Source organism: Candoia aspera, chromosome 1 (genome assembly GCF_035149785.1).
Source record: "Candoia aspera isolate rCanAsp1 chromosome 1, rCanAsp1.hap2, whole genome shotgun sequence".
NCBI lineage: Eukaryota > Metazoa > Chordata > Lepidosauria > Squamata > Boidae > Candoia > Candoia aspera.
Window position 1 is genome coordinate 222,672,714 of NC_086153.1, and position 25,000 is coordinate 222,697,713.

A 25,000-nucleotide genomic window follows, 5' to 3' on the forward strand; every position below is an offset into this window, starting at 1 on the left:
AAAATAAACATACATGGCTCCCAAGTAAACAATGTAAAATGTCAATACAACCAAGAAACGGGACCATTACCACACTCGGGGCCCCAGGCCCAGGCACATAACCAGGTCTTCATGGCCTTACGAAAGGCCAACAGGGTTGGGGACATCCTAATCTCTGAGGGGAGAATATTCCAGAGAGCAGGTGCTATGGCTGAAAAGGCACGCCTTCTAGTCCCCGCCAACCGACATTCCTTGGCTGACAGGATCCGTAGCATGCCCAATCTACCAGATTGAATTGGACGGGTAGAAACAACTGGAAGAAGGCGGTCCCTTAGGTAAGCCGGTCCCAAGCCATGAAGGGCTTTAAAGGTGGCAACCAGCACCTTTAATTGCACCCGGAAGCACACCAGCAACCAATGCAGCTCCCGCAGCAGCAGTATTACATGTGTCAAATATCCGACTCTACTTACTACCCATGCAGCTGCATTCTGCACCAGCTGAAGTTTCCAAATGCTCTTCAAGGGCAGCCCCATGTAGAGTGCATTGCAGTAATCCAGACAGGAGGTCACGAGGGCATGAGTGACAGTGAGTAGATTAGTTCAGAGGCAGTTAAGCAGGATCTAATTCGTGGTAGGTGACTAAAACAATTGGGTGTCTCCTAAGGTGCAGGCAGTTACTGGTGCCAGTTACTTGGCACATGTGGCACCACTGCTCTGTGAGCCACATTGGCTTCTGGTGTACTTCTGGGTGCAATTCAAGGTGCTGGTTGTCACCTTTAAAGCCCTTCATGGCTTAGGACTGGATTACTTACAGGACCATCTCTCCCCAGTTGTTTCTACCCATCCTACCGGATCTGGCAGAAAGGCATGCTCTGGATACCATTGGCTGGTGGGGACCAGAAGGAGAGCCTTTTCTGCTGTGGCAGCCCCCCTTTGGAACATCATTCCCCTTGAGATTAGATTAGCCCTGTCCCTGTTGGCCTTTCATAAGGCCTTGAAAACTGGGGCCCTGAGCATGGGTTAGAGCCCGTCTCCCAGTTGTGGTGGTGATAAGTTAGTTTATACCTGGCTGCTATGTTTTTCTATGTTTTTATTTGTTTTTACATTGTGTGTTGCGTGGGATTTGTTTGTTTGTTTTATTGTAAGCTGCCTAGAATCATGTAAAAGTGAGATGTGTAGCTATATAAATCGAATGAATGAATGTTTAATATTGTGTGTGTGTGTGTTATTTTATATCCCTCCCTCCTTGATTGACTGGAAAACACTGCTTAAAGGGGCTACAATATTTCAGCATTTGTATGTTGATATTTATACTGTTATTTGTTGTTCTGCTGGGCAAATGTTAGGATGAAATCTTACTTTCTCAGAAAATTCCAGCAGCCAAGGTTTTCTGAGGTCAGAAATTTCCAGTTACGGAAAGCCACTAAAAGCAGCATGTGAGGGATTACCTCAGAATGAGATTCTTCACGAAGGAGGAACTTAAAACATCTCTCTTTATTCCATCCTGCCAGGCTAAAGGCAGCCATGTGATCAGATGTGTTGAAGTGCTCCAGTGCTTGAGCAGTCTGACCAGAACATCTCACAAATACACTTCAAATTACCATTGAAGATAAGATGTTTATATTTTATTTGCAATGTTTACATGCTTTCTAGTAACAAAATTTCTGTGGGTTGCTTAATAAAAAAACAAAATTATCTAGATTTATTTGATTCACACTTCCTGGACATAGACACAAAATAAAATACTCGAAAACTGCCTATTTTTGCATTTTTCTTGGAGAATAAACCACAGGGAGAAAGGAATCTCTCCTAGCCATCTGTCCTAGCAAACTGTAGTATACAGAGTTTTTGTCATTGTTGTTGTTCAGTGGCATTCTAAATGTACTTATGAAATTGATTACTTTCTGGCATTACCCATCAAGGATTTTATCTTAAGAAAGCTGCTGGTGAAAAAGGAAGTTCTATGAGTCCTCCTTGTGTGTATGTTTGGAGAGAAAAAAAATGTTTGTTGTATTTTGTTTTGTTTGTCAGACTGACATTGTTTTCCCTTTGGAAGGATATAATGTCACTGAAATAACTTCTTATGAACACTCCACTTTAGATTCAAAAATTTAGGATCATTAAAAGCTATATTTGCACACACATACACTTCTTTTGGCACTGTATGAGAAAATATGTAGCTTTTATAAGGACAAAACCAGCCATCTGTCATCCTAGAACACTGTAGCAGGGACTTCATTAGTCTGTCAACAGTCAGGCCTGTCAAAGTCATTTTTTTAAAAAAAATAGCACAGATTTGATTTCTTTTTGCCATTTAACATGACAATTGTATTATAAGGGTGAGCATTTTGACTTTACTGCCTGGCTCTTAATGTTTCTGCTATTAAAGCTTTTGAGAGAAGTACAGTTCCTTCCTGCATTGTCTATTGTCTTATTTTTTGTTACTAAAAATAATGTTTTGATAACATTACTGATTAAACAAAAAACACCCTGATTTTGCCTATCAGATCAGACGGCTAAAAATTGTCAGCACCATCTGAGTGGTGAGTTTTCCATCTGGGCAAGTTAGCCATCATTACTAGTAAACTTTGGTATAACTATGTCTGCAGTTTTGATCTGTTGGAAACCAGCTTTACACCTCCAGCATCTTTCTCAGAATCAGGAGGAAATTTAGAACCAAAGTATTATGCTTTTGCAAGGCAGTACTTTGTTCTGGTTTCTAGGCCCAGCTGCTGAAATACACAATTTTATTGGGAGCTGCTACATTATCAAAGAAGAGTGCCTTCCAACCTTCCATAGTGTAGTCTTTTGAAGAGAGCTTTTTGGGCAAAAGCACGACAGTGGAAGTCACAGTGCAAGTGAATTTTCATTCCTCATCTTTGTATATGTTTCTACCTGCCATCCGTATAAGACTAAACTGAAATGGACCTCCCCTTCTTGCCAACCGGTGCAAGAAAAGGTGTGGCAATTTCAGCTTGTTGTGAGAGAAATAAAATCTTCAGAAATAATGGAAATAGTTTTGGTGGGTGCTTAAACTTGTCTGATTCTTATGGTGGTAGAGGGGTCTCTCTTTCTCCCTCTGTTTCTCTTGTGAAAAATGAGATTTCTTAAAAGGATGGAAAGATAAAGTTTGCCAGGGAGCTGGTAGCTGCTTTATCATCAGGCCGTCCACAGCCTTGGACCACCCTTCCTTAGCTAGAGTGCCATTCTCCCACCACTGAGTTCAACTGCTCTCCATCCATCCGTCCATCCTTGAGTCAACAGAAAACTATACTGGCATGAAATTTGCTGCCTCAATTGCCAATCCCTCTCCTGCTGCTTTTATTGCCTTTGTACTAAGTTACTGAAGTCACCTAATTTCCGTTCAAGTAATGGGTGATGATGCCTAACAAATTTTACAGGTAACATTATAGTGACATGGTAGAAAAAAAGTTGTGCTGTAGGATGTTTGTGTTGTGGTTAGATGCAAGGGAGAATGTTTCCTATTCCAAACAATCCCTATAAGAATTGATGAAAAAGTGCATCATAAGTAGCAAAGATAAACGAACAGTTTCATCTGGTGAAATTAATGAGGATTAAACTAAAGATTGTACAAAATGCAACAGAAAGCTGACTGGCCATATCAAATTTAAAGTCATCAGCCAGCTGTTTGACCTGGATTGCAGTTTGGATTATAGCACCATATGTTATCTAGAATAAAGGAAAATATACAAACAATAAACTAGACCAAAGAGAGAAAAAAGAAGATTTCAAACATTTGGAAAGATTATATGGTATTGTACTCACAATGTGTTATTACCTGTGAGTGCAAATACACTTCAACTTGCTTTCTACAGGGATAGTTTTGTACCTGGGAATTCCCTATATACATATTGAGAGGATATTGCCATGCGAGAACAATGCCACGTACTCTTTTCAAATATTTCGGAATGCAGCCTAGCAAAATGTTCACATGTATTTCTTGCAGCTTCCACATAGTTGCAGAATATCATGTTCCACAGTGCAGGAAAAATAATTAAGGAAAGAGAAGCAACAGAAATCAGAGCAAAGGATGTCTATTATATTCCTAATATAAAACGTGTGTGTGTGTGTACACATATACAGTATGTATTTCTCCCTCCCTGCCTCCCTCCCTCCCTCCCTGGAAACAATTGTGTATACCCTGAGAATATACTATTTCATTTTAATACAACAGTACACTTGGTTTTCAGGATATACATTTTTCTTTTATCAGTTTGTGGGATAACCTGTAATAACCCATTTTGTTGGCGTAGGTACTCTGTAAAACCATCCTCTTCATTACTAATGAATGGAACTTCACATCTCTCCTTGTTTGTTCAGAATATATGATTGCTCCAACAAAGAAGGATTTGAAAAGATCGTTAAAGGCTGGTGGTAGAGAGTAGTTTTTAGAAATACTAGACATCCAACCCAACATATTGCATTTATTTCATCCTTTTACTGTTCTGTATTTTCTTTAAAGCAAAGTATAAGATTCATGATTGGCAAAATGTCAACACAGAAATGTACTTTTAAGAAATTAGCAAATTCTGTACATGAACTATATAGATGAAAAATGTCATTACAATGACTTTCCAACCATTGTCAGCCTGATATACTCCTTTCGTTCTTGTGGAGGCCATATACAGCAAATACTTTGTGTGAAAAATATACTGAATTCAGTCTCTGGCATTTCCAGATAATGTTGGGGAAGGCTCTGGGCTGAACTCCTAAAGACCCATTGGCAGTTGATATTCACATTGTAAAATAGTTGAATCAGAGATATGACTGAGGTAGCTCCCTGTGTCCTGTGCATAATGTCTGAAGTACTGTTATATCTGTGGATTTTCTGTTCAGGCCATGCACAGCTTCAAGGACACACACCTTCAAAACTGCTGTGCTCCCCTCACTTGTAAGATTGAAGGGACTGTGGTATTTTGCCCCATCCTGCTTCAGAGCTCTCTTGGCTTTCTCCCATAGAGCTTGAGATATGGCAACAGGCTGAGAGGTATTTCCTTCTGTAGTATCGGCCCAGATACTTCTAGGATGGGCAGCTTATACTGTAGCAGTATGGCTTGCCTGGAGCATCCTTGGCATGTACTGAAGGATTTCCAGATTTGGTGACTATAGCAAGCATTTTGGCATTCACCTAAACAAACTATCAGGAATCTCTTTTGGACTATTTCAAATGCTTTAGTGAGTCCTGTACAGGAATTGCTGCTTGCTTCATGCACCAAATATCTTCCAGGCTGAGTAGGCCCAGCTCATGATGTGGGCAATCTCCAAACCACCTAGTCTGGAAGAACTTAAGCCAATATTGGAGGGAAAAAAAGAGAAGAGACTTTTTCTGTAGCACTGGCCCAAAGCAGTTTGAGACCATCTGAAGTATTTCATTGGGGTATATTGTGTTGCCTCCACAGCATGAACTGCTTAATTAAAACAAATCTAAGTCACTTTCCAGAGGCCTATTAACTGTCTATCTTTAAAATCATTAAGGGTTTTTTTTTGAGCTTCTAACTTGGAGAATATGTTTCCAGAGTATTTAATGGGTTCCTCAGGATGGTTTTGTATTCCCTAGGCAATAGATAAACAATTTAGAAATTGAAAATAACCACTTTTATTACTTTTACTATTTATAGAATAACCTTGGTTACTTAACATAGCAGTAAGTGTAAGTCAGCCATAGCTGGATCACCCAGCAGGAATTGTCATTTTGTAATTTCAATGGTTGCACTCAGAGAGAGAGGTTTAAAGAAAAGTGATCCACACAATGCTTGAGGATCACATGTTTTGGATGAAACATGTGATCCTCAACTATTGGATGAAATAAGAATCATTTTCTTTGTTAGATCAAAATCAAAATATCAGGAGTCTTCACATATAGGAAAGCACTAAAATGTTACAGTAATTGTTTTGTGAAAAACCAGAACTGTTCATTACCAGTCTTTATTCAGCTGATTGTATTATTTAGATTTATCCACAGGTACGAAAAATAACAATTCATTTCAATGAACTATTAAGAAAAGTAACATTATTTTTCCCAAAGGGGTTTTTGTTCTGCAAAATGTCTTAACCCTGGGAATTCATGCATTAAAAATTGTGTTATATTTCCAAATCAAGATCACTAATATAGCAAACCTTTATTTCTTTTTCTTATAACACTGTTATAAAGTAGCTAATCAATTAAATATACAGTACTGACAGCTGATGGAATCTACTTGAGAGTCCCAGAAGAAAAATAAAAGAGTTTAAAAGTTGTCCTATGTGTTTGTCCATTCGTTGGCCCTGCTCTTCTACAAAATATTCTGGGCTCAGATGATTTCAGGGCAACAAAAATACAGATTTTACATTGGATCAACCAATAATGATTCCTATTTTCATCTCATGTTTATATTTCCTCTCTAGTGCCAGTAACATTTACTCATTTATTACAAGGGACAAACTCCTATGCTCTCTTGAACATTTGCATAATATTTCCAAAATATCCCTGCCTCCTATGGAGGGAAAATATCCTATCAATTAACTTGTATGTGTCTGTGTAGGCAACTCAACAGCTAAAGAAAAAACAAAACAAAAGCAAAACCAACAACATTAAGCAAGCTGTTATGACTAATGAACTAAAATGAATGTTTATTTAATAATAAATATTCTTTTTTGCAAGAAGAGAGAGACAGAGAGAGAGAGAAAGTGTGTGTGTGCGCACGCTTCTGCATGTTGTATATATTTTGATTATGCAGAATCCACCTGATCTGGTTTCTGAATACTGAGCTTCAGAAAAGCCTGAATCCAATATGTGTCATTTGAAAAATAGTTCAGTCTAACTCAGTACCTGGTTTCAGAGCAAGAGCTGGAAAATGGGAGTTTCATTCTCCCACAGATTAGAACAGGAAAACCAGAAATGGCTGTACTTTGTTATTGTTTTTCAGAAGAAATTTACATATAAGGAAAAATGAAACATAACACCTTTCACAGAAATCTGTTTCTTCTTCCTTTCTATTTAAATATAGAAAATCCTCCTCAAACTCAGCTTTTATTCCACCCCAGCATAATGGAAATCTATTTCCTCATGCTTGAAAGTTGGATCAAATCTGGGACCTAGGCAAAAATTGGAATTCAGAACTAGAAAAGAGGCAGCACATAGAATTAAGGAATCACTTAGGCAGAGAATGTTGTATAATGCTTGGAACATGTCCTTATCACATCAAATGCTTTTGGCAGGCCATTGCAATTCACATTTAAATATATGAGGCAATGAGAACAAATTATTCCCAAGTCTATTTAGGGAATATGCAATTTAGGTGGCAATAGAACATCAAAACCTTCAATGTTTAGTTCTCTTGATGACCCATATCTCATTGGCCCCTATATATATTTTAATATATTATTCCTGTTTTTTCCCCAACCTTTTTGTATAGTACATGACAGCAATACAGCATCGTGATTGTTGCAGTATGATAAGTAAGGAAGGTGCTCATTTCTTTTACTACTTCTACCAAGGACATGGTTGCTGGTCAGAGGATCCCACCACTATTATTTCTGGAGAGAGGGATCCCAGCTCTATATCCAAACTATCTCAGAAAAAGAATAAGTAATTGGGACTTATGAGAGAATATGGGAGAAAGAATCAAAAATAGAATGCAAAGGATCCTGTAATGGTAACAAATAAAATCCAGAGTCTTCTGGAGTAGGCAGCTATATTTATTAAATCAAATAAATTGATTTAAAATCAATCAATTCAAATAAAATTTCTATATACTTGGTTACTTTCTGTCACAAACACCATAGATAGGAGAGCTGCTCAGCCCTTACCTGAAGTTCAGACCAGATTTCCCTTAACTCACTGGAATTTTCCAATGCAAGTTCTTCCCTTTTAACCCCTGCTCTTTACCCTGCTTATATTCACCCATACATATTGAATGTTGATTGGGTTCCTGCAGATGCCTTGATAGAGTGAAATGCTTCTCACAAATATTCCTCACAAGAACACTAGCATAAATCTTAAAGATGACCATTATATGCTATACTGTTACACTAAAGGTCGCTCTGTTTTTTCCCCTCAATTGTCTTTCCTAGTTTGCTAGGTTGGGATTTCACCCATTCCTAGATATGCTACTTCCCACTGACCTCCTGATACTGTTTTCAGTTCCTTTTCCTTTAGGATTTGTTCTTTGTGCCTCAGGGATCCTTTTTTTCTTCCCTATTTCTAATAATCTGTTTGCTATGATCTTCCAGCTCCCATCCAGCCAGCTCTCAGCTGATTGGAGGCAACATTTTGGGACTCAGCTGTTTAAATAGATTATAGTTTGGTCATTCCATTCCCCTTTAAAACCACCAAGAGACAAATCTCAGTTCAAAAAATTGCCTATAGAAATAAAAGGAAAAACCATTCAGCTAGAATAGTCTATGTACTCTGCTCAACCCTTCATTGCTGAACCCTTTCATCAAACATGGTAGCCTTATTGCGGCAGACCCTTACCTTTCAAAATATCTAGAGAAAAATAATCCCTACAGGAAAATTTGCATTAACTCAATCAAGCCTATGTTAAACTAAAATCTCCATAATGAAGTAATGGGGTGGGGGGCAGAAAATCTATGCCTATGAGATAGGGATTCATTTCCATCCATGGTGTCTATAAACAAAGGCCTGTTTGTTTTTGCTTAAAGAAAATATAATGTATGAGTGTTTTAAGATGACACAGCAGTGTTTTTTGGTTGTGTGACACCTCTGTCAGGAGGCAGTTTATTCTGCTGACTCACAATGCAGTTATCATGTCCTTTCCAGCTTAATGTCGGTAATGTGGAAGAAGTAGTTATGATAGAGTCATTTTTTGGACCTTAGCTATCCACTGCAGAAAACCGTCCCACAGATAGATCCAGCCAACTGGCAATAAGATGGACATATACTAAACAGGACTAATTTATCTCACCTACCCCAAACTCCTATTTTGATATCTGCCTTAAGAAACTATTTATTTTCCTTTCAGCTATTTATGAACAATCATGTGAAACTTATCGACACCAAGGGAAAACATCTGGTTTCTTCCACATCGATTCGGATGCAAGTGGTCCACTTCCACCAGTTTTGGTGTACTGCAATATAACAGGTAAAAAGTCTCACTTCTGTATTTATCACAAATTGTTTATTGTTTATTGCGTGGCCTGAAATCTTTCTCGTTGTTGTATGCAGGTGGAAATGAGGTGATAGAAGAAAATCAGGGTATATAGGTCTGTGGTGATGGTATCTATTATCAACTTATTTCAGGGAACTTTCCTATGTTACATAAAAGTGAAATAATTGAACTTCAGTTATGGTAAGCAAAGTATAACCAGAGATCTCTCCTTTCCTGAAAACCAGAACTCTTGAAGTCTTCTGAGACACATGGTTCATACCAGATTTCAGAAATGCAAACAGAACCACAGCTAATCCATGGTTTATTGCTTCTATGTGTTCTACTCTTATGTTACATGTGTAATAGATATGAGATACCCAGGAGAACTGATGCATGATATTGTGGAATAACGATTCCATCCCCAATGAATAGAGGAGGCTAATCATTAAAGAGAAAACAAATATCAGCTATTTTATCATAGGATCTGCCCCATAAGACAGATGACACAGCTAAAAGGGTTACAGTATTTATAGGTTCAGTGATAAGCATAACATAATGCATCAGTTTCATGGGCTATATATACGCTGCTACATCATATGGCAAAACATACATGTTTGTTAAATAATCATTAAGAAGCTAATTGTCATTTTAAAACGATGGACTGTATTTTTTCCATTTTAAAGCTCCTTGATGTACAGTACTAAATTTATTGTACACAACTTGCTTTTCTAGAAATAATTGTGAATTATTTTTATTTAAAATATAAAAATTAATAAAGTAAAATAAAATAACTAATTTCTACAGGGGTAGCTATTGTAGAGGTAATCAGAGCTGCTTTAGATGTTATATTTTAGGCAATATACTCATGCCTAATATTCACATATGATTTCTTCCTTATATGCATTTGGTGGTTTTGGGCTGCAAGCATTCGACCAAGAAATTAAATTCCAGTATGTCTTGTGTTTTCCCTTCCTCAGAGAGACAGATAGATATCTTAAATCTTACCATGTTTTGTTTTCATCAAGATGTTGTCATGTTTGACTCAAAACATGTTTGGAGGATCTCTTAGATGTCTCATTTTAAAGAAACATTTGCGTATTTGTGGTGGCCGTTGATGGATTTGCATGAGTCTGAGGAATTGTGGTAGAGCACACATTTGTAATATTGCTTAAAGTCTGTTTTCTTGAACATTTATTTATTTATTTATTCGGTCGATATAGCCACCAATCTCAGACCAGTGACTCTGGGTGGCTAACAATTATCTATATTTCAGAGCAGAAATGATTAATCAAACTGTTAGATTTCTAAGATAATTGTAAAAGGCAATCCGTATGAGTTTAGTCTAGCTTCCTTTGGATTGTGTATGCTATGTACAAAATGTCTGCTCTTATGTGCTTCATAATTAGGAAATTCTAATCACTACATTGCAGCAATGATAGTGTAGAGCCTGATAATTCATAAGAAGATCCATTGTGGAAAAAATGTAGGGACTGATACATTGGTCTATTTCTGAACTGTATCATTTGTGCACGTGTTCACACATAAGCCTGTTCCATCCAGCTCGAGATGTTAAAAGAAAACTCAAAAAGTTTATCTTGTGTGTTGACCGAGTACATTCTTACAACAGAATGGGTTTGACTGTTGATCATTTGTAGATCCTGCAGTACAGGAAGGATGTTAGGAAAATGTTGTGGAAGAAACAATTAAGTGATATATTAGGATGAACTAATTTAAAGAAACAAGGTATAATTAAAGAAACAACATAAAAAGTAAGATTAAAGAAACACAATTTTCAAAAATTATTGTGTTAATGAAAGAGGATGAAGAACAGCTTCAGAGTGGTGAGCATAATATGTTGATGGAAGATGTTGCTAAAACTATTCCAGAAATGTCACACTGTTTTCATAGCCTCTGGGAGGACTAGTTCTGACAAGGTCAGAAACAAACAATCTGAGACAAGACTAATCCTTTACATGTTAGATGATCTTCAGGAAGGTAGGCCTCTCTAGCTCACCCTTCTAGTTCAACCTTTATTTGAGAATGGGGAAAACTATTTTTAATTATATATTTTTATATAATTATTTTTAATTAAATTTTAGTAATTATGTAATAATATATAAATATAATTATATATATTTAATTATATATTTTAATTATATATCGAATTATATATTCCTCCCTCTTTCTCTGAGAGAGGACATTCGGCAGCTCTGCCATGACAACTAGCCAGGTAGATATTTTGGAATATTTACTTCATGACTTTTGGTAGCCTTGTGTCTGAGCAGCCATCAAAGCTTATGTTTTTTGTCACACCTGCTGCCATGACAAATCACTAACCACCAAGCCAGCCATCCTGTTATATCCTCACTCTTTCTGTCCTATCCCAGGCCTGTCACACACATACACACACAAAGGAGTACAGTTCAAGGCTTTACTTTGGTTGAACAGTTATAGCAGCAGTAGGCAGGGCATGTATGCAGATGCATGCACAGTCTCCAACAGTCCCAAAACCCTTGGAAACTTACTTAGGTCATCAGCTAGTCTAGGTCCAAAAGCACAGAGTTTCCACAGGCAGAGTTCAAGGTGTAACAGGCAGAGGTCCTGGTAAACAGAGTGGTTGTTCCCAATGAAGGATTGCTTGCTAGTGGTGACTCTAAAATAGAGCCCCACCAGGTGTAAACAATCACTGGTGGGAATGGCCTTGCCTCACAAGGAGCCCTGCAGACCTCTTCTGTTCTGCCCTTCACTCAGCCCTATGTGCCTTAGGAGGAGGTTCTCGATCAGACACCTCATCTCCTGCTGCTTCCAGCTGCTCCATAGGCTCTGCAGCCAAATTAGCCCCAGGTGTCTACTTGCTGCTCTCTGAGGCAGGCTGCTGTTCCAGAGGTCCTTTAAAGTAACCTCCTCCTCCTCTGAGTCAGAGCTGGCCATGACACCTTCCTGCACAGACTTTGGGATACAATTTTCTTGGATTTTATTACTGGCATATTGGACATCAATGGTCTAACTTCAAGCCTGGCTGTGGTTACCCTGTTTTTGAAAATGACACATTTTATTCCCTGATGCAGGCTTCTCTTTTTTTAAGATGGCCTGTCTATTCATTCACCACCTTTTTTAGACATCAAGGCATGCCTTCCCATCTGATCTCAAGCAAGAGTGTTAAATTCTTGACCCATTTTGGGAGAACTTTCTTAATTCTTGGATGTTATTTGTCCTTGCCAATCATGCCCAATCCAATGGAAAAACAGAGAGAATGAATGCTTTGAGCAATACGTCATTACTACGTAAACTATCAAGAAGACAACTGGCCTGATCTTTTACCTGTGGCTGAGTTTGCATACAATAAATCAGCTCATTCTTTTATTCTCATGTCATCTATTTTAGTTCTGACAGATACCAGCCATGCCTGAACTTCAAGTAGTTTAGCAATTCCTCAAGAAACAACTGGATCTTGCCATGGCTTCTTACAAAAGATGTGATGACCAACATCATCAGGAAGCCCCCTTCCCATTGTTGTTGAAGTCCACCTCTGGCTTTCTACCAGATTCCTCCTGTTTACATGACCATCTAAGAATCTGGACATTAAATTGTTTGGATCTTTTCCCATAGTTGTATAGGTCAACCACATTGCCTCTGTAATTTCCACTATAATGAAATACAACTGGTTTTCCACCATTTTCCCCCAATCCACTCCCCCCACCACTTATATTTCTCTGCTTGCCTTCCAACTTGGTGTTGATGGAGGAATTCAAGGTGGAGTGTATTTTGTCTGCAAAGGCAGGAGAGGCAGACTGTAACACCTGCTTTATTGGAAAGGCTACCCAGGCCCAGAGAGATCCAGAAAACAGCAGAGGATGTGTACAACTGATGCTTCTATAACAATTCTATTTATACTACCCATATAAGTCCAAATCTTCTAACTGGCTTTTATACTAGCAATTATTTGAACTCAGAGGAGGAAGGTGTCAGACTGAAAAGTGATGAGGTGGAGGTTGGATTTCTACCAACAGAGGAATTGCACCCCAATTCAATTGTGGGAAAATATTCTGGGCAGGAAACTAGAAAAAGCTGTAATAGGAATGAATATTTCCCCCTTCCTGTTTTTGCCTTTCAGGAGAAGATGGATACTCTCCCTCCTGGGGCATGAGTTCCGGACTTTGAATAGCCAAGGGGGTCAAGAGACCTTAAGTGAACATTTTCCCCATGCTGGTTGTTGGGTGCCAGGACTTAATGGACACTTTGGATCCTACCAGTTAGTGGGGAGGACTCTGAACTAAAGAGAGCAGCTGAACAGGAGGTCATTTTATTGGATTCACATGTTTCCATCTCAACAGAAGAGGGAAATGAAGAAATTGAGTTTTTCTTCTTCCAGGGAAGATTTCTTCAAATAGAAGCAGTGGAAGAGTCACCTATCCTTCCAGGGGTGCACATCTGGAGAGATAAAGGGAAGAAAAGGGAAGGAAAAAGAAGGGAGAAGCACCAAGAATCTCTTCCATGAAAGCTAGAGGGGGAAAATAATGAAATGAAGGGTAAGGTAGTGTGAGAACTGTTTCTGAGAAGGTCAGAAGCAAACATCCAGAGACCAGACTAGTCTATTACAATAACAAGGGATGGGTAGCAACCATTTCTACTACCCAACAGCATGAAATCTTCAGCCCATTATTCTGTGTGGATATGAAAATGGTGCAAAAATTGGACTTTGCTTCTATGATTAAAATAAGGTTTGTATCTTATTTATGATAATTGCTGATTTTTTTTTTCTTAACAGCTTCCTAGCTCTTGCAGTAGATTTATATATCAAAAATCACTGCCTGCAAGGCTTTTCATTTTAGTATTTGCAAAGGAAAGCATTGAAATTAGAATACAATCTAAGTTGTAAGGAATCCTGAGAAAAATAAAGAGCAAAATAAATTATCTCCCCTGTGCAAGTGCTTCCTCATCCATTATCTAAAATACCAGACTTTGAAATGTTCAGGGTTTTTTAGAGCTTAAAATTGTGGGTGAGAAGTGATAGGATACTTATTCTTTCTATTCCTACCTCCAGTAAGACACTGTATGTTGGGGGTTACCCAATTCACTATGAATACAGAGGTATTCCCATAGGGTAGAAGAAAATCCTAATTTCCTCACCTAAGTCTACACTATATGTACATAAGCATATGCTGTAATGATGTGTATATGTCCACCTCCATGGACACATCCATATTGTCTTCTAGTCCTTTCTGGTTTACTCAGCTAGTGTCCTTGATGGAGCCTGAAGGGGGAAAAAACAAGTCCATTACCCTTTTTAGTGAGTGGAAACCACACTCTCTGGTTTGAGCCAAGTTTATTGTAACTGTGCAGGGGGAGAGTACAAGGTTACGCTCATTTGGCAAGGGTGGAGAAGCAACTTACATAGTAATACCACAAGCTTGGTCAGATAATAATGTCCCATAGCAACAGCATCCCTCCCTTGGCAACTCAAAGTCCCCTTTGCATTGTCTACTAGTAGCAGATGCAGTGTCAGCAAATGTTAGCACTTCTAGGGCCTACTTCCTTGTTCTTGCAATTCTTCCTTGAGGTTTCACTTCTGCTTTATCAAGCTGCATAAGCTATTCCTATATTTGTGCTTCTTTGCATCAGGTCCATGCCTTTTAGGAAGCTGAAGTCATTTTATTAAGCCAAGCTAGCTCCAAGGTCGGGTTTTCTCCTTCAAGCTCAAGAGAAGTGTGAATGAGAAGTGAATACAAGCCTTTTCTTCCTGGTAGTGGCCCTGGCAAACGTACTTTAAGAAATTGCATCATGTCCTGTGGAGATCGCCTCATGTGCAGATTCTCCTTCTATAAAAACCTAGATCAAGTGCTCCATGTATAACCTAGGTATCTAATAAACTTTTGAAAGCCAACAAAGGCATATAGGAACAATTAGAACAAATGCAATGGAAGGCATGTGCCCTTAATTAATATTTAAAGTAGCCCTGTTATAAGGGCTTCAGGATTATTACAAGAAAATTCAGCCCATAAACTACATCCAGTCACATAATACCCTGTATTGGTTACTGAATTACAACTATATCCCAAAGAATGTAAAAAACGAACTCTCCATGCCCACAAGTGGACTATGCTTTCATCCCAGTATCTGAACTATTTTTGGTTACAAAACCCAAAGTCATTGTATTGCTATATTTTTCCCAATGTTGCAGTTTTGTTATACTAAGAGCCTGGGCCAAGAAATCAATAACACTTAGAACTTGGTATGACAAGATCAATGCTTAATTTTAACTTGGCCAGGTATTTATCCATTAGTGAAAAAAAGTTATTGTCTTGAGGTCCTTTTCTTGAAACAGCCAATGGTAGTGCCAAAAAAAAAAAAGGGGGGGGGGGGGCTAAGGAGAATGCCATAAAAAATAAGAACTGATTCCTAGCCAAGTATCCTTACTTTAACACTGTGAAGCTTGATCTTTCTATTCACTGGACCATAGTGCAAATGGCAACTCTTTTTGCTTAATTCCCAAGGATGGAAATTATGCACATAATTTTATCATGTTTAAATATAAGTGCTGCTCAGAGAGATGACTGTGCAGTAATATGTGCTTAAAACAACAATATCAAATTTCAAATTTTGTATTAAGCCAAGTGGAAGTCTGCAAGTTGTTGATTTCTCCAAAATTTTCAAGAAGTAGGGAAAGAGGGGTGGTTGATCTTGAAGCCATTTAATCTGCATTCTTTTTAAAATAAAATGAGGGTGGAGTTTACAGACATTCTAGAATTAGCCTCCACTGGAGACTTTCTGATTGTGCCTCAGACTATCATTTAGATTGTTTGGATGAAGAAACAAACAATGATTTAGCCCTCATTTATGTTAATATAAAATCAAATCACTGCCTTACATTTATCTTTGTCCATAGGTAAAACACAGGTTTCTTGGGAAAATGGAAATACAGAGAAATTAAATGGTTTTTATATTCATAAGGCTGCGTGGTTCTGGGACTGCTTGTCACCCTTCAAGGCAGGTTGCAGGATGGCCTAAAGGGTAGAGATGGTGGGGAGACGGGGGGCGGGGTTGGAGGCAGTGCCTTACCTTACTGAGGCTCAGGGCTAGGAGGGACCAAACCTGGAATGGCTTGGATTGGAGTGGGGTGGGTCCTTGGCTAACAACTGGTGAAATTTGCTTAACGACTACAAGGGAATTGCCGGGATTGCCTTCACTAAGCGATGCAGTCACATGATGTCTCGCTTTACGACTGCATCACTTAGCGACAAAAATTCCTGCCCCAATTGTGATTATAAATTGAGGATTACCTGTATTTCATTTCCAACATACCAGTATTAAAACCCAACCCCTGCTATACTCCTCGGGTGTCCAGTATACTCAAAAAGGAATCGTTTGTTCAATTAATCTCATTTAAGGCGATGGATACTCATTTAACATTTTTGAAGAATCTAACCCATTCATTTGGGCTAATATTCTGACTCATTATTCAAAATTATCTGCAAATTACCCATATCCATCTTGATATAATTTTTGAACTGTAAATAAAAATTAACGGTGAGTTTAGGAGCTCCAGAAACTTTCTCTAATGATAGAAATAGTGTAGGAGTTCATACACAGCTTTTATATAATGCCAAAATTGTACAGTCCAGAGCAGCTTTAATTACATATATTGCTACTGAGCAGTCTTAGTAATCCAAATTGTTTTGCAAAACATGAGATGTTTTGAAAAACTAATTAGCAGTAAGCTGATCTAAACTATTCTCTTTTTTTTCTTTTTCCCCTCATGAACTCTGGAAAATGATTTCCCAGCAGTCTTAAGGTTTAGATTACCCCATAATGCTAATTTCTTGTGAAGTTTTGTGTCAAACGTAAATCTTCTTCCCAGCATATCCAAATGTGCCTTATATATTTTAATGCAGGGGGGAAAGGGGGAATTATGATTAAAACCCAGGGCCAAGACTCTGCCAAGATATTAAGGAGGCAAGGTAATCCATGATGATTTTTTAAAGTCACTTGAATTCCAAGGAAGCACTAAAGGTCAAAACATCAGCCTACTGCTATAATTGAACACTGGGAGAATTAACCCTCCCATCACTATGTATTTACATTTCCAGCTCCTCAGCCTAGCATTCCACCGTGGGATTTCCTGGCAGTCTCCCTATGCTAATCATGTCCAAACCTGCTTGGCTTTTTCAAGATCAACCAAAGTCACTGAGATGCTGTTACCTGCTACAGACCTTTCTCCTCATTTCTTTGACATGATTAAGATTCAATTGATCTAGATAACTGTATTCAAGGACCAACACCCTAAATCATTAAAGCATTATTTAAAACAATTTTCAGGAGAGAATTATTTTCAGCATTTCCCCCCCAAAACAAACAAACAAACAAATGCAAATGAAGAGAATTTCTGGGGTAGGTTCCCTTCCCCCAATTAACTAATATTTGGTTCATAACTAAATGGAACTATAGAAAGAATTACCTGTTTTAGGGTCCATCTAGGCTGAGATTATTCTGGTATTTTCCCTTCTATTTCTTGTATCCCCAGTTTGGGAGAGCACATCTGTAATGTTCATGTGTTCCTTGAGGAATCTGGCATTCTGTGCATAAAGTCTGTTGCCAAGTACCAAATAGATTTCTGTTTTCCTTTGAATCATCAGTTGCTGAATTCCTGTAGCAATACTTTATGAATTCTTGCTGAATTCCTGTAGCAGGGAGGTGGAGCCAATTTGATTGGGCCACCCCAGGTGTCTAATGGACATTATTATTATTATTATTATTATTATTATTATTATTATTATTATTATTATTTCTAGGTGATGTCCCATTTCTTCTCCTTTAACTGAAATCTCTAGTTCCATGTAGTATCCAATTTTTGAAATATTATGTTGTTGTTTTTTCATTCAAAACAAAAGCATTTTCCCATGGGAAGGATTCTTTATAATTAATTCCAGAATCTTATTTCAAATTTATCTGGACCCTTAGTCCATTTGTAGCTTTCTAAAATCAAAGTTTTAATCAACCTTTTGCTGTTTGTTTGCTTTAAAGGAAAATTTAAGTTCTTAAGCTTGTAGTTAATTTTTTCTTTCATTTGACCGGTGCTTTCAGACTTGTGGAGGCAAAGGTTTCTAATAACTGAAAAATAGTTAATAAGTAATTTCCAAATGTGATTACAAAAGGGAGTATGCAAATCTAGTGTCCTTTCAAAGGCACCGACCGTGATTTGAGCAAGATGGCTATTCCCTTGTCTCCCAGTGCTCAAAACCATTGTAGACCTCTGTCTTGTGGTCTCCTCACAAGGAGCAACTGTCTGGAGCACTTGTGAGCAATCTCCTGTCCTTTCTTTGTCCAGAGAGATTCAAAGAGCTGGTCTGCTCAACAGCTCTTCGTCCTTCCCTGTGGTAATTGGCTCTGATTTTCACAAAGCAGTCTTCAGTCCACCATTTTTTCCTCCAAAAGTCCCTAGACTGAGTTTGCTTTCCAGATAATTTCATTTTTATAGGTAGGGCATAATTCTTCAATATTTTAAAAATGATTTGTAAACTGAAACCACATTTGACCTTGTTTTTTTTCTTCTTTGCTTTGTCCTTGTCTTCACCTTCCCTGACTTTTAACAGGACTATTAGTAGCTGTCCCACGTCTTGAAGAGTAGAGTAACTATGGAGTTGATGGACCTTTAATATAGCACTTAATCCAAAATAGACTCATCATTGCAAACATACCATCCATAGCATACCATCCAAATTTGGCAGTCATATGCTAAACTTGATAGAATTACTTATTGCTCTTAGATATGGGATGCATAAATCTGGATGACCACTAGATGACAGCAAAGACACACAGGGAACTGTAACTGACCTTGTAGCCCTACAGTTGCTTGTAATGCCTTGATTATCTAATGCAGTATGTTTAAAATACAATTCTGTAGCGTTGGTCTTACTTCTTAGTTTCAAGTTGAAAGGGCTTTCTGTTCACCAATGTCATCTCTACAGGGTCATTGCAGTTATTCAGAAACAGCTCTGGGCCTGGGTGATCCCATGAGTCAACTGTTTGAGGGTTCTTCCCCTACCCCCCGACCTCCATTTCCATGACAGTTTATGTGAAATAGAACGAAAGCTGGTAATTTCTTTTGCAATACAGGAACTCAGCAGAGTTCATTCGTGATTTGTTCCCCTATTAGTGGGAACTCTCACCTTACTCCATCCTCAGATTCCTGACATTCACCAAATATTATTTCGCAGGACTTTTAACAGATAAAATAGCTTGGCAGCTGTCCCTATAGTAATCATTGTGATTTGTTGATATATAACAAGACAGCATGCTGGAGGGTGCTAGCAATTAATTTTCTTTTGCTTTTGTATGGAGCTAGGTGTAATGAATGCCTATTCCACAAATATTCTCAGACTCATAAGGTAAAGCTTAATAAAATCTGGTTTATTATAGAATAGAATGCAAATACAAAGAAAGCTGAGAATGGGAAAAGCGCGCCTAAAATCAAACTAAATAACCCCCGATACAAATGAAGTCCCACCCCTCCCCTGCAATCGTCTCAAATTCACAATCCCAGGTGCTCCTAACGAGTTCTGCTGATCAGCGGGAAAAGACCTTGAACAGAGAAGATAACCCAAACACATTCCATCTTAACAAACACAGATAGAGAGCTTGGTACAAGGTCCCTCAGCAGCTCCCCCCCCAACCAGAAACGCGCGTCAGCGCCCTGGCATGTGAAACGTTACGATGTACAATGCACATTGAAACGGTGAACATGACACTAGGGTGAGGGATTTTTGTTCCCCCAGGACCAAAGTAGCTTGGGATGGGACCTGTACGGAATTAAATGTCTCTGTGTTCTCTGTCATATTTTCAAAGTTAATGGAAGCGAAGATGATCATTGGGGGAAATGGGCAGTGATATAAATTAAATAAATAAATCATAGACTGATTTCAATCTGCTTTTGAGGAGTTAGGAACCACAAACAATGGAGAATTGTAAGTATCCTGAAGCAAAGTGGATCCAAGCTGGAATTGTAGACCTTTACATTGCTTCTGAAAATGTGGACTGGTTAAAGAACCCAAAAAAGTCAGTGACAGTACTATACCACCAATTTGTTATTTAATAGTTTGCATCCGTATTTAGTCCTAGTGCTATGTAAGTTTACTCATAAGAGTGGTATTCTTATTTCTAAAGGATAGCAGTTGTTTGTATATCATATGTGCCTGGAATGCAGCAAGCCTCTAATTTGGGGGGAAATGTGGCATGTCAGCTGAGACTGTAATAACAAAGGGAAGCTCCATCAGCCTAGACTGGGAACAGTACACTGGGACAGGCAAAGAAAATATGAAGATTACTGTGATCCCATTTCATCCCAGCAACAAGTAATGAAAAAAATAGACTTGGAAAATGTAAAAATTACCCAATACACCATTTTTCTGGAAGCCTCTGGGCTTCTGCACACACCAACACCCTTTAATAATTGGGTCATTACATAGCTGCTAAAACATAAAGCTAAAGTGTTAGCTTAGAATTTGTATTGTGACCTGTGTGTGCATTACAAAATGGTTTAACAAGCACTTATGATATTTGGCTTTTGCTAGCTTAATTTAACGTTTCCAGGTTAATGTCATGCAAAGAGCATTAGTTGTCCTTCAGCTACTTTACCTGAACCTCATTTGAAATTTATCCAAGAGTGTAATGAAATAATAAAGCAAGCATGTTGAGAGAGAGGAGATGGGAAGAGCTGCTTCTCCGTTCTGTCCACACACATGCAAATGCAGGAAGACCTAATTAATTTAAGTCAATGGAGAGAATAAAAATAGGACATACATGTGATAATGTTCTTCTGTGTTTATTGAAATGAGGAAAGCAAGCAAGTCTTGTTGACATAGTCTGTGAACTGCAGCATGTTTGGCTGTCCTCTTTCCACTCCTGTTTCTGAAAAAGGTATGCAGTTCAAAAAAAGTTTGGTTTGGCCTAGTGGTGAAGGCACCAGGCTAGAAACCAGGAGACTGAGAGTTCTAGTCCTGCCTGAGGCATGAAAGCTGGCTGGGTGACTTTGGGCCAGTCCCTCTCTCTCAGGCCAACCCACCTCAAAGGTGGTTGTTATGGGGAAAACAGGAGGAGGAAAGAATATTAGATATGTTCCCTGCCTTGAGTTATTTATAAAAATAATAAAGGCAGGATAAAAAATCTAAGAAAATAAAAAGCAGCACCCTGTGAACTCAGTCAGCATATGAAGTCCTATTAGTCAGTCGGAAATAAATAGTAGTTGTTGAAGTTTGGAATTGTTTCTCAAACAAATGAGGACATAATGGTGGCAATAAACTTTCAAGACCACTCATTGCTTTTGTCAAACAGTTTTGATGAGTCCTTGCACAGAAATAAAACTTTCAGGGTTCAGAACTCCCTCTGATAACCAGAATGTCCTGTTGCCTTTCCTGTCTCATTGCCTTTGCACTAATGGTGCATATAAAAACATCTTATTCTTTCTGTGAACAGCCTTCTCTGCTCCCTAAAATAATTACAGTTCTGACATACCTAAGAATCAAAGCTACTGAACTCTGAAGGTTTTACTTCTGAGTAGGCATGACTAAGAGTGCATGGGTAGACTACAGCAACTCTCAATTCATTATTGAGGTAGTTATTTATAGGATTCTTTGGTTAGTGTTTATCATTCTTGTGTTGCTCTTTCCCCTTTCTCCTGGGTTTTCAAAAAAAGCTGACATCCATAATAGGAAACAAACATCCCAGGAGGTGGCAGAAATGACTGGCAAAAGTGAAGAGGATTATTAAAAATCTAGCTCCTGTGTTTCTTGCAACTTCATCAGTGAGATTTTTGTGGACTTCCCCTTGAAAAAAAAATGTACTATCTTCTCAAATAATGTTAAAAATCTCATCCCAGATTTCATGAAATCACCTGTGAAATCTGGTCTGATTCTGGTTATTTTATTCAAACAGCTAGAGTTTTTTTTTACTATTTTTATAAGTCTTCTTTTTTTTCCTAGTGATTTTACCTTGTCCTGAGGTTGTTTCTTCCCATTTGTTACTTGTATTTCATTAATTTCTCTATTTCCCACTTCTTCATTAAAAATGTACAGGGTTTTATTAATTCTTCTATTTTGTTTCCGATTGGCTAGTGAATTTACTTTACACAGCACATTTAATCAGGTTACCAGATGCATTTGCACAACATGGTAAGGTTGGTAGGTGTTCTTTTTTTTTAATTCAACTTAGCATCCCCATTTAATCTTGTATCTTCAGATAACCATTTATCCACAATGATTACCTAAATGTGGGATATCTCACAAGCCAAAAAACAGGGATAAGAATTCTATGGGATAAGAACAAAGTATGTGTATGTGTGTGTGTATGTATGTATATGTGTATGTATGTGTGTATGTATGTGTGTGTGTGTATGTATGTATGTGTGTATATATATATATATATAATATATATATAAATTTATATATGTAATAATGTGATATATACCTGGCATTTCAACAAAAGCTTCAATCTCACTGTCAGTGGAAACATCTCTATCTTTGTTAAAATTTTCATCTTTTTCCACAACATCCTCAGCCAGATGACACATTTTAAAGCTGATATTTTCTGCAGTATCCCAAATATCTTGCAAAATAGCTTGATAGGTATCATAAAAGATCTCATTAAACTCACAGTGAAGCTCACAATGGAACTCTGAGAAAGTCTCCTTGAAATCCTCCATGTTTCAGGTGCCCACTAGATACTTGACTTGCGAACATAGGAGTTAATCAGTTAATGGAAGATCTCTGGAAGTTATTGACATAAGAGAAAGTATACCAACAAGCAGCTCCAGGGAAAGTGAACAAAAGGCTAAAAATTCAATACAGCAGATTCAGCATGTAGGAAATCCTTCAAATTTAATACAAAAATAATAACAGGGAAACAATTATTTATTCTCAGTCCTCATCAATATCCAAATGGGAAAATAAGCCAAAGTTTTAAAAGATTTTTGAAAATTAATCCCAAAAATAACAACAAGCACCAAGAGAGATCACTTCTCCTTGCTGCAGAAAGTCCCTTACGGTACATAACTTTGTGTGTGTGTGTACGTGTTTGTGTGTATGTATACATATATACAGTAAATATATATATACGGTGATTTAGAAATGGGGTGGCTCGACTTAGTGTCCCTTTAAGGCTACACTGCGACTTGGAAATGGTGACGTCCTAGCCTCCCAGTGACTTTTACCCAGTTGGTGCAAATGCTGTTTGCGATTCTCAGGCTGCAAGTTGCCATTCCAGAAGGCAGAAGAGGTGATTCCAAGCATTTTCTTGGGCCATGAAAGTGCTCTTGGGCTTTGGGAAAAAGCTTGCCCATGCCCCCAAAAAACCCGCTGCTGTCAGTTCTGTCTGCAGAGCTTGTGGATGCAGCTGTTCAGTCGGCCATGTTCCCACCTGAAGTCCCCAAGAACAAGGTTTATAGATCAATCTAGCATATCAGCTTTTTTAAAAAAAATCTAAAGACAATCATAAAGATTACAAGATAAAAAAACATAACATTCATTTACTTTCCTACATAATTTACATAATACATGGAACCCAGATTTTTTTGTTTTGACATTTTAGCTCAGATTGATTTGGCTGTTGCCTACATAAGCCAAACATTAAAACCTAATGTCTTCCAGACATTTTGGGCTATAATTCCCATTGCCTTTTGCCTTTGTTGGCTGGGCTGAACTTAAACTTCTGAAGGACATCTGTTTGTCTATCTCTGCTATATGTTTACCTGGAACAACTCCTGATTGTATATCATAATTCTTAGTTCTGAGTAACAGTACCTAACATTTCCTCTGATTTATTTATCTACTCAATTTATATAACTGTCCACTCACCACGTGACTGTTACTGAACTTTTTCAATGCAGTTTGCATGGAACTAATTTTGTTTAGTGAGAGTTAATATAAATGTACAGATAGATCAGTTTCTGTAAAAAAAAAAGTGTTATAATAGATATATTTTTATCTGGGTCCTTTTCTTCAAATTTCTGTAAAACCTATCAATTTGAAAAGCAGTATTTCCATCCCTACCCACACTTCTTTCCTTCAAATGTTTTTACAGCAAGGCTGCCTTTATGCCAGGTGATCACATAAACTTAGGGCGCAGTCTCGTCTAAATGTGTTTCTAAATGTAAAGCACATGAACCAAATGAAAAGGACATATCTGCTGTCAGTGAAAAAACACAATCATTTGTCCCCATCAGTAGACCCATTTGATTTATATTTTACTCATACGAATGGTTTTGTTTTCCTTAAGAGGGTGATATAACGAACAGTTTTAGTGATATACGGAGTGGAAAATATCTGTAACTTAAATTAGAGGGAACACTTTTAAAGTGATTAAACAAGCCACATCTTCCACAGATAGATTGTGGGATGTTATCGGCGGCACATTAATGGATTTGCAAGCTCTTTTTAAAAGTATGGGATATATTTGCTTTATTTTTGCCCCGTCCTCCTTGAATCAATACAAAATCCAAAATTAGAAACATAGTGGCAAGCATACAGGTTTCAAAATAACTGTACTGTGCTACATGACTTTATTTGCCATAGTGAAATATCTAATTGGGCTCAGGAAGCAGAAGGTTAGATTGGAGACTGGGGGAATTCCCAATCTCATAGATAGAAAGCCTGATACAAGTTTAATTACAGCTGTAGGAAAAAATTGTGAAATTAGGGATCACGATACTGTTGCAAAATAATAATAATAATAATAATAATAATAACAACAACAACAACAACAACAACAACAAAACATTTTTAATGACAGGATTACTGAATCGCAGTCTGGAGGCTTCTTTGTCATAGGCAGCATGAAATAAAGGGATATGGGGGTGGATTCCTCACCCCCATATACCAAATAACTGTTCAAGTTACTTATTCTCACAATCCAGGAAAATATTGG

At 37.9% G+C, this 25,000-nt stretch overlaps 1 protein-coding gene across 1 annotated transcript in view; it reads left to right on the plus strand.

The window, feature by feature from the left end:
• CNTNAP5 (contactin associated protein family member 5) overlaps nucleotides 1-25,000 on the plus strand; it is a 317,159-nt gene that overhangs the window by 158,528 nt on the left and 133,631 nt on the right. The window contains exon 12 of the mRNA XM_063309182.1: nucleotides 8,963-9,082. Coding sequence (XP_063165252.1) covers nucleotides 8,963-9,082 — 120 coding nt within the window. The remainder of the gene's footprint in view (nucleotides 1-8,962; nucleotides 9,083-25,000) is intronic.